This window comes from Erythranthe guttata, chromosome 13 (assembly GCF_056151865.1).
Source record: "Erythranthe guttata isolate IM_541 chromosome 13, IM_541, whole genome shotgun sequence".
NCBI classification, from domain to species: Eukaryota; Viridiplantae; Streptophyta; class Magnoliopsida; order Lamiales; family Phrymaceae; genus Erythranthe; species Erythranthe guttata.
The window spans coordinates 2495921-2514435 of NC_142545.1; the positions used below are offsets into that span (position 1 = coordinate 2495921).

The 18515-nt window shown below is 33.9% G+C and overlaps 1 protein-coding gene across 1 annotated transcript; it reads right to left on the reverse strand.

Annotated features, from left to right (window-relative positions):
• Nucleotides 1-5483: 5483 nt before the first annotated feature.
• LOC105972013 (protein NDR1) lies at nucleotides 5484-6056 on the reverse strand. The gene has a single exon (XM_012996949.2). It carries the CDS (start codon nucleotides 6054-6056, stop codon nucleotides 5484-5486), a length of 573 nt encoding a protein of 190 aa, XP_012852403.2.
• Nucleotides 6057-18515: the final 12459 nt, after the last annotated feature.

An 18515-nucleotide genomic window follows, 5' to 3' on the forward strand; every position in this document is an offset into this window, starting at 1 on the left:
TTATAATAATTATTATTATTATTATTATTATTATTATTATTATTATTATTATTATTATTCTTATATTATTATAATTATTATTATTTTATTATTTATTAGTATTATTATTACTATTACCATTATTATTATTACTACTACTTCTACAATGAATATTATTTTTAATAACAATAACAATATTATTATTATTATTATTATTATTATTATTATTATTATTATTATTATTATTATTATTATTATTATTATTATTATTATTATTATTATTATTATTATTATTATTATTATTATTATTATTATTATTATTATTATTATTATTATTATTATTATTATTATTATTATTATTATTATTATTATTATTATTATTATTATTATTATTATTATTATTAGGGTAAATTACAAACACCCCCCTGAGGTATGGTCAAATTACAAAAAAAACCCTCTTGTTTGGATAATTACATCTACCTCCCTCAACTATGATTTTTTCTTACACCTCCACCCTTATTGTGCCAAATTCAACGTAATCATCTAGATTCCGTGGAATGTGCTCTAGTTTGTACTCGTTTTGTGTAAACATACAGTTTCCGATGCACCACAAACTAATATATACAAGCTAAAAATCACATATTATGATCAACTTGCTTCATAATGTAGAGTTTGAATGGGATAAAACGGGTACACAAGCGATAATATTCCATGTAATCTCGAAGATTCCACTTAATTTGAGGAGTTGAGGGGGTGGTTGTAATTATCCAAACAAGAGGGGTGTTTATGTAATTTGACCATACCTCAGGGGGGTGTTTGTAATTTACCCTTATTATTATTATTATTATTATTATTATTATTATTATTATTATTATTATTATTATTATTATTATTATTATTATTATTATTATTATTATTATTATTATTATTATTATTATTATCATCATTATTATTATTATTACTATTATTATTATTATTATTATTATTATTATTATTATTATTATTATTATTATTATTATTATTATTATTATTATTATTATTATTATTATTATTATTATTATTATTATTAGTAGTAGTAAATTGAGAGGAAAGAGAGTGTAGATATTAATGAGGAGAGAGAAATGAGAGGAGAGAGAGTGTGAATATTAATGAGGAGAGAGAAATGAGTTGATGGAATAAAATATATAGGTTAGTAGTAGGTTTTAGTAGGTTTGAAAATTGAAAAAAGTATGAATAGTGTATTTTCAATAGAAATTTGATAGGAAAAAATGGAATTATCTGGATAAAATTGTGAAACAAATATGATCTCGGTTTTATGAATAGTATAGAACTGGAAATTGGTTTTGGAAATAAAACCAAACATCCCCACTATATTTAGGGGTAATATGTCTCACATCCTTCAAACCAAACCTAATTAGATATAAATAGAACATTTTAATTACATCCCTATTTCAAAATAAAAATTTATACACATACCTTATTTTTTATTTAACCCAAAAAATACTCTACAATACCTAATAAAAGTCACTCTCTCTCTCTTCCCCTCAATCTCACGCCGCGAACCCCTTCTGACTTTCTGGTTTCCCCCCAACACCCCTCTCTCTCTCTCTCTCTCTCTCTCTCTCTCTCTCTCTCTCTCTCTCTCACCCTTCTGACTTTCTGGTTTCCCCCCCACCCCCTCCCCCCATCTCTCTCTCTCTCTTCTCACTCTCTCATGTCGTCCCCAACCCCCTTCTTCTTTTTTCTTTTCTTTCTCTATTAACAAATCTCTCGCTCATATCGTCACCCACCCCCCTTTTTTTTTCTTCTTTTCTTTCTCTTTTAAAAGACTTGTATTTAGAAAAAAGATAAAATTCAATTTCAGTGGAATAGTTATGGAGGCTATGACAATGGTTATGATAGGTGGCGACGGCTATGGTGGCGAAGACATGGGGTTGTGCGGCGGGGGTTGTGGTTATGATTGGGATGTTATTGAAAACATATTTTGAATAATTAATTGCATCTGATTTTCTTATTTTTTAAGAGATTTTGTTTAGTTTGGGTTCAAACGGCAGTTCTAGGTTTTCTCAATGTTGGTAGGTGACAATGGTCGCGGTGGCTGTGAGCGTTGGCTGCTAGGGTTGGCGACGGTTGGGAGTTGTTGGCGGCTAGGGTTTAGTAGTAAAACATAGTACACCGTAGTACACTATAGTACACCGTAGTATAAGTACACCGTAGTATGCTATAGTACACTGTAGTATACCATAGTCTACTATAGACAAATCGAAAATATGTAAATTGAACAAAATAAAAATAAAATAACAGTTATTTTTTTTTTAATTTTCAATATTATATTGAATAAAAAAAATTATAAAAGTGTATACAATTCTAAAATGAATAATTAAAAAAAAAAAAGGAAGATATACAAATATTTTGTAAAAAAAAATAAAAAATGTTAAATGAAGATATGAAATATTAAATGCATAATAAATAAATTGATAAATGCAGTTTGTAATTTACTTAATACATATTTTGAATTTGGGAGTGGAGGGGCATTTTTGGAATGAATTTTATAAATGATGTGAAGCAAATGTTTAGTTGAGCTTGTCATTTAGTTCTAATAAGTTTTGTCACTAGGGACCTATATCCTAAGACCCCTATTTAGTAATATGGTAATTACGTGAAGTTAAAGAGGGCAATTTAGTAACAGCAAGTATGCACTTGGGCTTAAGAAACGCTGGATTAGAGGAACCCAACTCCATGGGCATGATACGCATACCCAACATTGCCGAATTTGTACCCGGGCCCAAGATCAATCATTAGGCCGGTTAGCGTGTTCACAGATCCGGCTGGATTACCGGATCCATCCACCCGGATCCATTGAACCAAAATAGGCCTTATAGTATTGTTTCATGAGGGGTGTAATTGTAATATATATTTTGTTGAAAGAAAGTATGATCGTTTTGTCCTAGATGCTATTTATTTTGTTAGAAAGAGCTTATAAGATGTTTAAGATCTTATTAGCTATTCCAAAGTGTTTGGTAATTTAAAAAAAAAGATCTTAATTTTTTAAAAAATAAATTGTTGGGAAGCAAATAAAATCTTTTTAAATAAGTACATCTACCCCACCTTTTTATTTAAGATCTTATAATGAATAAAAATGGCAAATAAGCTCATTATCCAAACACTTTAAAAATTACTTGTAAAAGTAAAATGTAACGGCTTATCAACTCTTAAAATATATCTTATCAAACGTAAGAGTTTATCAGCTGTTTAAAATAAGCTTAGCCAAACGGATGTGATCCAACCCTATTACGGATGTAATATATAAATACTAAACATTATTTTAAGGGCAAATTGCACATCACCTCCTAAAAAATCTAATTTTTGCACTTTACCCCCTCAAAACTTTAAAACGTGAATGTCCTCCTTCAAAATGTTATTCTTGTTGCACATGGGGATGGCAATGGGTAAGGGTTTGCCGGGTTGTAGACTCGGAACTGACCGGTTTGGGCGGGTTTGGGTAAGTTTAATGGTTTTAGCCTTTAGGTCGGGTAATGGGTTTAAGTTTCTAGAAGCCGACGGTTTTGGGTCGGGTTACGAGTCTTATTGGAACTGACTCGGAATCGACCCGTATAAATATATTATAGTTAATAGTTAATTTATATATACTAATTACTTTAAGATTTCATTCATCAAACTTCCAACTTTCATCGTGTCTATTCTCATTTGCCAATTTTTCACCGTTTCATTTGTTTTGAATCTTGTTTCTCGTAAGTAATATCTATCAAACTTGTCTACCACCGCTAGTCATCTTGTCTTTTGAACTTTTTTTACTGTAGAAGTTAAATATAATTAATTATATAATTTTATTATTCACTTCATATCACTTGTACAAGTTTTTTAACATATTGTATTTTAATTTTGAGATTTTGTTGTTAAAATATACGAGCAAAATATTATAAAAATTAATTTTTTTTTAATGTTAACGAGTCTAGCGGGTCAGAACATTTTAATTCGGGTATGGATTCGGGCGGGTCCGTGTCTAAGCTAAAAAGGGTCGGGGCGGGTCTGGATTTTATATATTTTTTGCGGGTCGGGTCTTGGGTTTAGGTAAAACCCGCCACATAACCGACCCGTTGCCATCCCTAGTGCACATTGCCTCCATAGCAAAATTTTGAAGGATTATTCATCGTAATTGAGTATTTTTGTTGCACGTGGCCCCTTTATATATATTTTTGTTGCACCTTAGCCCTTGAAATATAAATTTTTGGCACTTTGCACCCTCGCACCCTCGAAACACAATATATCATGCATAATGCACCCCACATGAGTTTTTAAAGATAATAAATGTAATTTAATATTTGAAGTGGTATTTAAAAATTATATTTTTTATCACAAAAAAAAATATTTTACGAAAAAAAAATCCTTCAGCTATTTCATTATCAAGTTATCTGAAAATCAATTTTCTTCCAAATATTTATACATAATATTTCCATCAGTTATAATAAAATATCTATCAATCGAATAATTTAGTGTATTTCATTTTATTTTGTAAGAAAATTTAATTTTGTTTCAATTATCCGGTGTGATTTTAATTTTCGCACTTTGTGTGCTAAAAATTTGGTTGGAGGTCGAAGAAAATAAGAATTTAATTTGTTATCTTGCACCTCGGGAAAAAACCCCAATAAAAAATGAATTATCCTTTATTATTCAATTAAGGGTGCATAGTAAATAATTTATTGTGTTTGCGGGTGCAAAGTGTTATTGTTGTTTTTCAAGGGTGCAAAAATCCAAAATTCTCCATTTCAAGGTGAAGAGTGGGATTAAGCCGGAATCATTCACCATCCACCCTGAATTGAATATTTATGACTTAATAATGGCAGCTATATTTTATTGTTTTTTTTCTTTATTTCCATGGTGGAAAATAATAAATTAAAATTTTATTTTATTCAACATCCAACCTAATTTCGAGTGTACAAAGTGCAAGAAAAATAAAAATCACACGAATTGCTGAAAAAACTATATTTTCTTACAAATGAAATAAATTAAAATATTTTCTTATAATATAGAAGACAGTGATATTAATTAAAATATTTTCTTATTATAAAAAACAAGTTTACAAAAAAGAAAAAAAAAAAAGTCAACGACGGAGACAGGCGCACCGGAGACCGACAGTCTCCGGCGGTGGCGGTCAAAATTGGTTAATTGATGAAATTGAGCTAAATTGGGGTGTAAATAATGAAATTGAAGTTGAATTAGGTTTTCAAGGAATTTGGGATAACTTTGATATATATAAAAGAGTTTTCCTTATTTGCAAATAAATTTGAATGAGCTGAATTTATTTGAAAGACAAAAAAGTAGGATATCCTTTTTTAATTAAGTAAGACAACAAAAAAGACACTTAAAATTTGGATAAAAACACAATCATATTATTACAATCAACTTCCAATTTTTTAATCCCGACATTTATGTTTTGTCACATTAGATTTCAAAATCAAACAAATAATAATACAAACTCAAAATTAGAACAAACACAGCAACGTAACTAAAAGACCAACAAACATAACAAAAATGCCAACCCTAGTTTTGGAAGCCCCCAAGTTGGTCAGCCTAATATCCTCTCTCTTCACCTTCATCCCAAACCGATCAACCTCCACGTCAGCCCCAATCCTCATACCTTTCCTCTTCGAATACCAAAACCAAAACCCAAACCTCGGCCGAGCCACCAAATCCACACGAAAAACCGCTGCCGACCCATTCGAAACCGCCTTCACGGCGGCCTCCCACGGCACACCACTGCTCTCCACCACCTCTCGCCTGTCGGCCCTCTTCGACATCCCCTGGTAGAAAGTGGGGACCACGTAGTTGGCGACCGCACTTCGACCGTACGAGAAGGTGAGGTTAACATCTCCGTAGCGTACACTGTGATCTTTCATAATGTTCTCGAACGCGAGATCGAAGAAGAGACAAGGGTTGACTACGGTACTATTTAGGGAGAGGTCGAGGGCGGGAACGTAGAATTCTTGGATGTAGCAGTGCGGGCGTTTGATCGTGTAGGTCAGTCCAGCCAAAATTGTGATTACTATGGATACCATCAAGCACAAGCATTCACATATTATTTTGCTGAATTCATGCATTATATTATTGGTGGTGTCCGTTCAGAAAATTGTGTTTATTATATATAAACTGCATAGTGTTATATAAACACAAATGGGATCATCCACTCTTTGTTTATTATTATTATTATTATTATTATTATTCTTTTAATATTGAAAATATCTACAATATCTCTCTCTCACACACACACACACACACATATATATATATATATATATATATATATATATATATATATATCCCTCAGAACACATTTACCTAAAGTATGGGTACAATCTTTTTTTTTTGGCCATTTAGTAACATCCCTCTTATTTAACTTTTACAATTAGCTTAAATTCTAATGCTATTGGTATGCCTATTAACCCATTGGTCCACCCGATTCATATTTAGGGTGCTGACAAATGCAGGATGACTTTTAGTAAATGTAGGACATTTTATTTTTGAAAAATTCAAAATCTATTATATATTCCATCTTATTATGTTAAATCTATTTTTTTAGAAGTTTTCAACGGCATTATTTTGGGAAAATTTCAGACGAATATTTTTAGTAAACATAGTTCATTTATTTAAAAATTCAAAACTTATATATATCCTCTTATTTTTTTCAAACTCTTCTTTTCATTGACATTATTTTGAGAGAATATCATACCATTAATCATCATTAATGAACATGGAGTTACGGTTTTGGAGGATAATACGGTTGAAAGTGAGGTAAAAATTTAGTTATACTCAATATCGAATATTAAAGACAAATAAATCTAGAGTTTTTTTCAAATATGTTTGAGACTCGAAATTGCAGAGAATAAATATAATCATTTAATAGTTAATGATAAATAGATGACGAGAATTAATTTTCATATTAAAATGTCTATTAGTACTAAAATATGGGTTAAAAAATACACATAAAGTTAAAGTTAAAAAAATATCCTATATTTATTAAAAATCGTTTTGTCATGTATTCATCATTTCCCATATATATATATATATATATATATATATATATATATATATATATATATATATATATATATATATATATTCATAAACGTGTACGTTTGGTCCTTCTAACAAGTTCAACTTAAAACAGTCGATGTTAACCCAACATTAATTTATTAATTCTACCAATTACACCACACGTACGTGAACTGTACACCTTTTTTCTTTTTTTTTTGGATAGGATCGTGAACTGTACTTCGTTTATGTACGTTTTGACATTTATGTGATCGATCACCATTCACCTGCTCCAATAATTGAGTGAGTATAACAAGGAATAAATTCAATAATTGATGAATATAAAAACCTTATTTCATTCCTATGCGATTGTTAGCATATTGACATTATAAGTTGCAACAATAAAAAAATATGATCGTCTTTTGTTTTTTTTTGTTAAGGATAAAATATTATCTTTGCCGTCTTGTACGAATTAAGACCAATTCTATTTATTGATTTGGAATAAAAAACAAGAAAAAAAAATTCTTCACATAATTTTTTTCCTGTCAATTTTTTAATCATTATATATATATATATATATATATATATATATATATATATATATATATATATATATATATATATATATATATATATATATATATATATATATATATATATATATATATATATATGGGTAAATTACACCCACGTCCCTGAGGTATGCTTAAATAATTTTAAGGTCCCTATGGTATCGATAATTACACTCACCCCCCTGAAACGTAGTTAGAAACTCTAACGGGATAATGCATTGGATACATTATTCCGATAGGGTTCTAATGGACTATTACTTTTAGCTAGTGATGGAGATAACATAGAGTTATGGGGTGACATGGCTCCCTCAATATTTCTTAAATCACCCATAACTCTTTGTTGTCTGCACCAGTTCCTGAAACCAATAGTCCGTTAGAACTCTATCGTAATAACGTATCCAATGCATTATCCCATTAGAGTTTATAACTACGTTTCAAGGGGGTGAGTGTAATTATCGATACCACGGGGACCTTAAAATTATTTAAGCATACCTCAGGGGTGTGGGTGTAATTTACCCTATATATATATATATATATATATATATATATATATATATATATATATATATATATATATATATATATATATATATATATATATATAGCAAAAAAAACCTCTGTGATAAGTAAACTATCAAGCCCCCCGCCTCGAATTATAATTTTTGTATCGTCGTTTTTATTATAATTAAAAAATAGCTGTTTGATTATGATTTTTGTAGTCTTTTTGTTATAATAGATAGTTGTTTTGAATTGTATGTACCTTAAAATTATAGCTGATTATCTAATAAAAGATAATTGATTATATATTAAATTTTGTAGTTGATTACTGTAATTTGTAGTTGATTGTGCTTTTAGTAAATAAAGTAAAAAAAATAATTTATTAAAAAGAAAAAAAAAGAGAGTAGAAAATAGAACAAAATGTAGGTAGTGTAAGAGGGCTGGAATTTGATTGTGTGCACTTTGAGTCTTGACTTGGTGATTTCCTGGAGTATCCCTCAACAAATGCGGATTTTCCCTTGGGGGTAATTGTTATAGTATTGTTTCATGAGGGGTGTAGTTGAAATAAAATATGATTTTTTTGTTCTAGATACTCCCTCTGTCCCATATTATATGTCTTTTTAGAGAGTTTTTTTTGTCCCAAATTATTTGTCATTTTAGATTTTCAATGCATCATTAATTGCATTATTTTCAATTTTACCCTTTATCACTCATAGTAAAACAATTAATGTCAAGGATATATTAGTATTTTGCTATGCTTTTCACTATAATCTATACACATTTATTGATTTTCTTAATATGTGTGCAACAACCCAAAACGTCATTTAAATTGGGACGGAGGGAGTATTATTTATGAGGAGTTTTGTTGTAATATTTATCATTTAAAAGGGTAAAATTCATTTTGCACCCCTATACTATGTGAAAGGTATCGTATATCCCCCTCATGTATGGAAAACATCAAATACCCCCCTGCCATTAACTTTTTTCTCGAATCCGTTAGTCAAATCTTTGACCAACCGTTATAAAGATCCGTTGGCTTTTTATTGACGAAATTACCCCCAGTAATCTCTACATATAGATTGTCTAGTTTTAGCCATTTTTTGACCCGATTTCCCACTTATTCAGCCTTTTTTTTTAATCTTCTCAACATTTTTTTTTCACTCTTTTCACCCATTTTTTCTTTTATTCTTGAATTCTTCATTTCGTTTAATTTTTCCCCCTAAATTTGTCCATTTATAATGTAAAAAAAAAAAAGTGAAAACCCCTAAAATATAAAAGAAATGCTAACTCAAAATAATACTATAATACTCTAATGAACCGCAAACTAAAAACAAAGATTTACAGACTTTGCATAAGAATATCTTTTTTTTATCTGAGTTGGAGAAAATATGCACTCTGCAAAAGAAAATAAAAAATTCATTTAAGTCAAGCATAAAATTGTTAGAGTAGGTGACCAACAAGCCAACCTGTGGCTGTGGTCTTTCGTATTTATTATTGTAATAAACGAACCTTTATTCGTATTAATGATAAAACACATTGGCATTCTATATCTTTGTCCCTTTGTCACAAGCATAGATATAGTCCTTACAGTTATTACAAGTACTAGTAATTGATCGTTAGGATCGTGAGATATTTACTTAAGTATTATAACTGTTAAACATGTTCCTAGTCGAAGGGTTACGCCACTAATGAGGATATCGGCCTTTCCCATTAAGACTAGCACTTAGTGTATGTGTACTGCATCTCATCAGTAAACGGTATTGTGATATCGGCATGCATAAGTGGGTGCTCGTAAGTTGACGAGTTCACTGAACTCCCTCACCCTAGAAATCTCTAAGTGGTTCCCAATAATCGAGTAGAGATATCTATGGTATAGTTGTACACCATTAGTCCTTATGACCTAGACATTACCGTGACTTCACTAGAGGACCAGCTGTATCGTGACCTGTCCCTGAGTTCCACCGAGGACCATCCCAAGGGCCAGTGTTCGTGCAGTCCGAAATCTAGTGGGAGGTCTGTGCATTGTAGTCGGGGATTCGATCGCTAGAATAGTCTTGGATGTCCTGTGTGTTCTGAAAGTTTGTAATCATTCTAAGTCTCTGGCCAGAGCTGACTAAGTGATGATTAGAGAATTCGATTCTCTAAGTCATGCACGTGACGATTACAACACTTGGAACGATCGCACCGTCATCGAACATATAAAGAGGTCTCGATGAACCAATGCCTCTAGTTCGATCGGGACATATGAATCGAAGGGACCGTACTGTACGTTAACTATATCTGAAGGTTCTTGCAGGCACTTCATTTGTATCTAGGGAATCATGACGCGTAGTTGCTAGACGCCAATCTTGATTCGTTGGGTGATTAAGGTGAAACGAGCTTCATCTTAATCGTAACTCTAAGGAACGAGTTTTGACCACAAAGAGTTGTGGGCCCACGGCTAGCTTACACCTGAACCATCGAGGGTCACACTGCTCGTGCACATGAGATCTTTGAATAAACGGTCAGAGATAAAATAGTTTATCTTTGCATAGTTGGAAGTCAATACGATTGAGTCCAACATTCGTAATTTGGAATTACGAATGAGAATAAGAAAAGGAAAAGAATAGGCGAACGTGTTAGTGAACTTTCTAAATCGGGAAGTTTCCAAATTTAGAAAGTGCACTGAACTAGGGTTTCCACTTTTGGAAAGTTGGAAATTGAGAGTTGTCACTCGTAATGACGAGGACTTTATAATGATTCCGAAAATGTAATCGTTGCAATTTTTCGGTCATTGAATTAAGAGAGACGAGCAAGTAAAAGTACTAACGGACTTAAGCTGTTGGGCCCGGTCCAACTTAAGCCCGTTAGGGTTTTATGCAAGGGACTATAAATACTTGATTTATAGGCCTTGCACAAACACAACAAAAACCCTAACCCTAGCCGCTCACACCCTCTCTCTCTCGGCCCTCTCTCCTCGGCCACTGCGCCGCCGTCGCCGGAGAATCGCCGGAATCGGCCATCCGTTGGCCGATCCCTTTCGGTAATCTTTTCCTCTTTTCGTTTCTTCCGTTTTATTCTAACTACTTCGTGTCTAGTGCCACGTCTTAGTAGATCGAAGTATACGAGGTGAAATCCGAGAGGAGGAAGATCGAAGAATCGAGGAGCAGCCCTCAATCCGACGACGCACGCGACCCACGCGCCGCCCCGAAGACCGCGCGTGAGATACACGCGCCGCCGTGCCGTCTCGCCGCTGCTGCCCCGATTGTACGGATTGGTTTCCGTAGCAATCTCGACTTGCCAAGCGCTCCTACCTCACGCTTCAAGAGGTAAACACACGAATCCCTTGTTTCGATTCGTTTATGTTTAAACTATATTTTCATGTTTGCTTTCGTATGATTTTATGTGATTATGTGTAATCGTTTTAATCGTTGCAAGCATGTTATTTGGTTTAAACGCGAGCATGTTAATTGATTTAAATTCGGTTAAATTATTTAGCATGTATGTTGTTTTTAATTTCGCTGGAAGCGCAAAGGTACGCAATTAATTGATTTTAATTTGTCGGGCATGTGCTTGTGTGCTTTAAAGTCGTTTAAATCACATTAAATTTTTGTTTTCCGCTGCGTACACGTGCCCGAAACCCAACAAAAATGTCATACAGGTTGAGAAATCTATTACTATGGCACTAAAAAAATGAATAAAGTTGAGAATTCAAACAAGATATTACGTTTGCTATTTATATAGCAATGCAAAAACTTACATCTGTTGTTTGAAATTAAACATAAACCCCTAAAATCAAACAACACTAAAATCGACAAAATTCTCTATTTTGAACGAGTTCTGAAAACTGTCAATAATCCACAAAATACAACTTATTTTTAGTTAAAATCGTGTCCTTTATCCTCTAAGGTCACCGGGTTAAAGAACCCCCCAAAAAACCCAGTTCACCCAAATTTAATCCCGTAATTGGGAAAGAAAAGAAAACCTAAAACCAAAATTCTAGGGTAAGCGTCCTTCGAGTATGCTTATACAAGGTTTTTTCAACAAATTATATTTCACAAAAATGTTGAGAATTATATGAATCTTTTAGGTGTTGTTTTCTGGCAAAATCGAAGAGAGGTAGAAATTTTAAGAATTCTCTAAGGCGTGTAAAACAGGGTAAAATAGTAATTGCACACTTAAATTTAACACTGTTAAAAGTTTGATCATTGACTATCAAAAGTAGGGGGCTATTTGATGTTTTCCATACATCAGGGGTAAACGATACATTTCTCATAGTACAGGGGTACACAATGAATTTTACCCTTTTATTAATTATGAATACTGATAAGTGTTCATTTTGCATGATTTTCACTTATCAATTCTTCAAGTTTTGGTCTTCGTTCGTACGAGTTTTCGGCTTTATTTGTTTATATTATGCGTTTCTTGTTTTATTTATATTTTCAGGTTTTGTTAGCTATTTTTGCCGATTCGAAACGATTTTGGAAGCGAAGCCGAGAATCAAACCAAACAAGTGCAAAGTTGCATTTTAGCGGACAATGGCAGCGTTCGGTATTTGATCCATAACTCTCTCATATGACCTCCGATTGAGCTGATTCAAGTGGAGTTAGAAAGCCAAGTGCAAGGGCTACAACTTTTGTGAAATGCACTTTTGTCGAATTCGGCCTGAAAAATGGTCAACACGGAGTTTAAAGTTCAGACAGTCACCATATCGCGATATTGCCATCCTGTATCGCGATATGGGGAGAAATGAAACAGAGAGCTTGCATTTTTGCCATATCGCGCGATATGCCATCCTGTATCGCGATATGGGGAGAAACGAAACAGAGAGCTTGCAATTTTACCATATCGCCCGATACTGATGCCCATATCGCGATATGGCCTCGGGATGTGTAAAAAAATATCTAAAAAGGCAAAGCTTCCTTTAGAAGCTTTGACTTACTATAAATAGAAGCAAGCCTCATTCTTCGACTCGATCTTCGATACTCTTCGACTTTTTCTTCGGGTTTCTCTTCGGTTCTCGCCAGTTCTTCGCGGGAAGCTTCGACGAGGGTTTCGACTCGGGTTTTTCATAAGCTTTTTCTTTACGTTTAGTTTCTGATTTCTCGTGCTCTTCATTTTGATGCTATGTTTGTAATGAACTAAGCATTTTCTTTTAGGGAAATGAAACCTTGTATATATTGATTTTGATTTCCAGATCTGTGATCTATTTGTCGTTCTTTGATTCTGTTTATGTTTTCCTGTATTAAATGCTTTCGATTGTTTGGCCAACAGTTGAATTGATTGTAAATGGGAATGAACTCGAGAGAGGATTTCTCGTTTGATTTTAGGAAAACATAGCTCGGGTTGTGGAAACGGAGACGTGATGCACCTCGGGTAGCCCTTAAGGACTTGACCTAAATGCTCTCTTAATATCAGGTTCTGAACGGAGACGTCGGACCTGTGGGTAGACTCTAACTACACTGGAGACGGGGGTTAGGGTATTTTAGTGTCTGGGTTAGCGAACATAGAATTGACATTAGATTCGGATTTGTAGATCTTTATCGATAGTACACTGGTGGATTTTACCCTAGAAGCCATCACACGTCGGAATTCCTTGCTTGTCCTGGCGGACCGTTGTTTTTATTTATTGTTTCCTTTTAGTTTCATTTCTCCCATCCATTCTTGATCGTCTAGATAAAGTTTAGGATAGTATAATTACGGTACTTGGTAGATTTAGGAACTTAATTCCCTGTGGATCGATATCCGGAATTCACTATTCTGCAAAACGCGATACTGTACACTTGCGGTTTTTCATACGTAGGTTTTACGCGTATCAAGTTTTTGGCGCCGTTGCCGGGGAATTAGTTAATCTTGAATTTACTAATATCGTTACCAACTATCCTTACTTTACTTTAGACATTTTTTTTTCTTTTGATTTTTTTTTTATTATTTTTATAGCAGATTTGTATACATCAATGGCCTCGATTTATGATCTCTCTCTTTGCAAGATTCAATCCAGAGCTGATTACATTCAACAAGAGTTGGAGGATATTGAAAGACATCGAAGGTTGAACCCAGAAAATGGATTTGCACTGACAAATGAGCACTTGTGCTATTTACAAGACGAACTCCAGTTTCTGGCAAATATTTTCAAAAATTTTCAGAGATGTCACATTCATAAACCACATCTGACCATCCTTTATGAAGACAACGAGGTATTTACAGATTTTCGTATGAACGATGAGGTTGAGCACCTTGAGGGAATTATTCATCCCAGTTCTGTAGATACTTTTGCGTGTGATGAGAGTGAGATGAAGATGATGGTAGAGGAACTTGACGAACAAAATCCTATCCACATTGTAACTTCGGATTTGATTGTGACCGAGGAGATGAGTATCAAATTCGAGGTAGAGCTTACTCCAAAGCTCGAATATCTTGTATACGAGTTTGAGAGATCGGTAGGCAAGCAACCCATTCTAGTCTCCTACCGACTGATTTCCAAAGCAAAAGAGAAGTTCCATGGGATGGGATGGGCACTACGTGATTGCAATCTAGTCCATGATATGATTGCAAAGTATGTATCAAGACTGACGGATGGATGCGCAATCTACAAGGTTTTGGATTGGACATAATCCGTCCAAAACGTGTCGAGCCGTCGACAGTAAAACAGGCGCTGAATGGGAGGCAACCCATTATTTATTTCTCGTCATTTTGTTATTTTTTGTTTTTGTCATTTTTGCATTTTTTTTTCTTTATTAAAGCTAGATTTCACCCATTTTTCTTGATTTTTGCCGGTATCTCGTCCCCAAGGAAAGAAGAGTAAGAGGTCGGGAAGTCTAGACAATTCCGGCAATTCGCCATCGGTGCCAAAATTCACGGCACCCCGTGCAACCAAAGAACACTTTCGCAACCGTAGAACACTGATCAATCTGCGACACGACTGTTCAGGGCGTATTTCTTTCTCCTTTCTTTTATTTTTGGCATTGAGGGCAATGCATGATTTAAGTTTGGGGGTGAGTTTAGCTTATTTTGATTTGGTCTTTTGCATGCATATCATATAATTTAGTTTCATTTATGTATTTTGATTTTCGTAATTGTGTTATGTTTGTCACATGCATTTCATATAGGATCGAGTGTAAGTTGCATTTCCGGATTCTATTGAAGCAAAACAATTAATGAATTAGTAGATGGGCTAGTTGATTTTAAAATTGAAATTATGGATAACCGGCTAATTATAGATGTACCTTCCGACTGCGTTTTTGCAACTTGTGTGGATAGCCTTTCGAATCCTTTCCGATTAAGCTTGAGTGCACTTTTCTGAGGGGTATAATAGTCTGAGGTTTGGGGGGCGAGTTAGAATTGAATTATGTGTTCACAATTTCCAGTTGTTGGCGAAAAGTTCTATCAATGGTCTTTACGTTTTTATTTTATGTTATTTTGTCTATTAAAAAAAAAAAAAAAAAAAGATAAAGAGAAAAATAATAATATGTGGTGTTGTTGTGATTCACGCTCTGATTTCCCCGCCTTTCTGACTCGAGCTTAACCCGTTGGGTGCACCTCGTCGCCTAAGTCTCTCGAGTTGTCAAGCTTGGGGGTTTCTTGGACTAAAGTTCGATACATGGGTCAGGGAGATAACACAGTGGTGTCGAGCCTTGCACGAGTCACGATTATGCCCGTTAAAAAAAAATGAAAAAAAGAAAAAAAGAAAAAGTTGTGATGAAAATCACCAAAAAAATTGTTGTTGTCATCTTTTTTCTATTGAATAAATAGACCTTACTTATGCCCAACTCGAGTTTCTGAATTTCAGAATCAAAACTTACTTTTCATCCACATTTCTACTCAAAAACCTCGATGATTGTGTTTATTGTTTAATTACGGATTCTTGAGTCTATCTTTCATTTTGGTGTAGAAACAACTAATTGCGTCGGTAGGAAAGTCGAATACCTTAAGCCGTATGCCATTCTAAGATTTTAAGTTATCTAGCTCGTTTTATCTTTGGAATTAATTGCAATGCTTTGACCAATCCGGCAACTTTGTGGGTGTGTTGTCTGAAAACCCTCACGAGACACAACTCGTCCTTTGGGGGTACCCAGGGGTTCAATGGCTTGTTGCATACGCTAAATGCAATCGTGTTTCCCTACGTTAGTGGCCTAGTTTTAGTTTGGTGTTTTTATTTCCTTTTTGTTTTTGTTTCGTTTTGATTTACTCGGGACGAGTAAAGATCTAAGTTTGAGGGTGTGATAAGTGTTCATTTTGCATGATTTTCACTTATCAATTCTTCAAGTTTTGGTCTTCGTTCGTACGAGTTTTCGGCTTTATTTGTTTATATTATGTGTTTCTTGTTTTATTTATATTTTCAGGTTTTGTTAGCTATTTTTGCCGATTCGAAACGATTTTGGAAGCGAAGCCGAGAATCAAACCAAACAAGTGCAAAGTTGCATTTTAGCGGACAATGGCAGCGTTCGGTATTTCATGCATAACTCTCTCATATGACCTCCGATTGAGCTGATTCAAGTGGAGTTAGAAAGCCAAGTGCAAGGGCTACAACTTTTGTGAAATGCACTTTTGTCGAATTCGGCCTGAAAAATGGTCAACACGGAGTTTAAAGTTCAGACAGTCACCATATCGCGATATTGCCATCCTGTATCGCGATATGGGGAGAAATGAAACAGAGAGCTTGCATTTTTGCCATATCGCGCGATATGCCATCCTGTATCGCGATATGGGGAGAAACGAAACAGAGAGCTTGCAATTTTACCATATCGCCCGATACTGATGCCCATATCGCGATATGGCCTCGGGATGTGTAAAAAAATATCTAAAAAGGCAAAGCTTCCTCAAGAAGCTTTGACTTACTATAAATAGAAGCAAGCCTCATTCTTCGACTCGATCTTCGATACTCTTCGACTTTTTCTTCGGGTTTCTCTTCGGTTCTCGCCAGTTCTTCGCGGGAAGCTTCGACGAGGGTTTCGACTCGGGTTTTTCATAAGCTTTTTCTTTACGTTTAGTTTATGATTTCTCGTGCTCTTCATTTTGATGCTATGTTTGTAATGAACTAAGCATTTTCTTTTAGGGAAATGAAACCTTGTATATATTGATTTTGATTTCCAGATCTGTGATCTATTTGTCGTTCTTTGATTCTGTTTATGTTTTCCTGTATTAAATGCTTTCGATTGTTTGGCCAACAGTTGAATTGATTGTAAATGGGAATGAACTCGAGAGAGGATTTCTCGTTTGATTTTAGGAAAACATAGCTCGGGTTGTGGAAACGGAGACGTGATGCACCTCGGGTAGCCCTTAAGGACTTGACCTAAATGCTCTCTTAATATCAGGTTCTGAACGGAGACGTCGGACCTGTGGGTAGACTCTAACTACACTGGAGACGGGGGTTAGGGTATTTTAGTGTCTGGGTTAGCGAACATAGAATTGACATTAGATTCGGATTTGTAGATCTTTATCGATAGTACACTGGTGGATTTTACCCTAGAAGCCATCACACGTCGGAATTCCTTGCTTGTCCTGGCGGACCGTTGTTTTTATTTATTGTTTCCTTTTAGTTTCATTTCTCCCATCCATTCTTGATCGTCTAGATAAAGTTTAGGATAGTATAATTACGGTACTTGGTAGATTTAGGAACTTAATTCCCTGTGGATCGATATCTGGAATTCACTATTCTACAAAACGCGACACTGTACACTTGCGGTTTTTCATACGTAGGTTTTACGCGTATCAAATACATGAGCTATTTTTTTCGGTAATTAGATCATACTTCAGAGGGTTTCTAAGATTTATGATTTATTATTTTTTATTTGTATTTAACTTAAGGGTAAAATAAACCTTACACGTTTTTGGCTTAATCCCACTTTATACCCTTAAAGTCGAGCATTTTGGTACTTTGCACCCTTGAAAAAATTTAATAGCCCTTTGCACCCTCAAAACACAATAAATCAGTCACCATACACCTTAATTGAATATTTAACTTAACAAGGGCAACTATATTTTATTGTTGTTTTCTTTACATGGTGGAAAATAACAAAGTAAAATTTTATTTTATTCCGTATCCAACATAATTTCGAGCGTACAAAGTGCGAGAAAAAAATAAAAATCACACGAGTTGCTGAAAAAACTATATTTTCTTACAAAATAAAATAAAAACAACTTTGATCACCAAATTTTTGATTAATGGATCTATTATTGTAATTGGTAAAAAATTTTGTAGGATAATATAATTTTCAAATATTTGTAGATTTTCAAATAACTTGATAACAAAATATGACCAACTTTGAGAGGAGGTTTTTTTTAATAGTTATGAATACGTGAGGATTTTTTTGGTAATTTGAATTTAGTTGAGGACGCTTTGGTAATTTATCCTAAAATCAAATGGGGATGCGGGTTAGGGATTTAGGTCAGCCAATTTTCCCCCAAATCTCTCCCGCCGGTTTTCACCACTGAGCT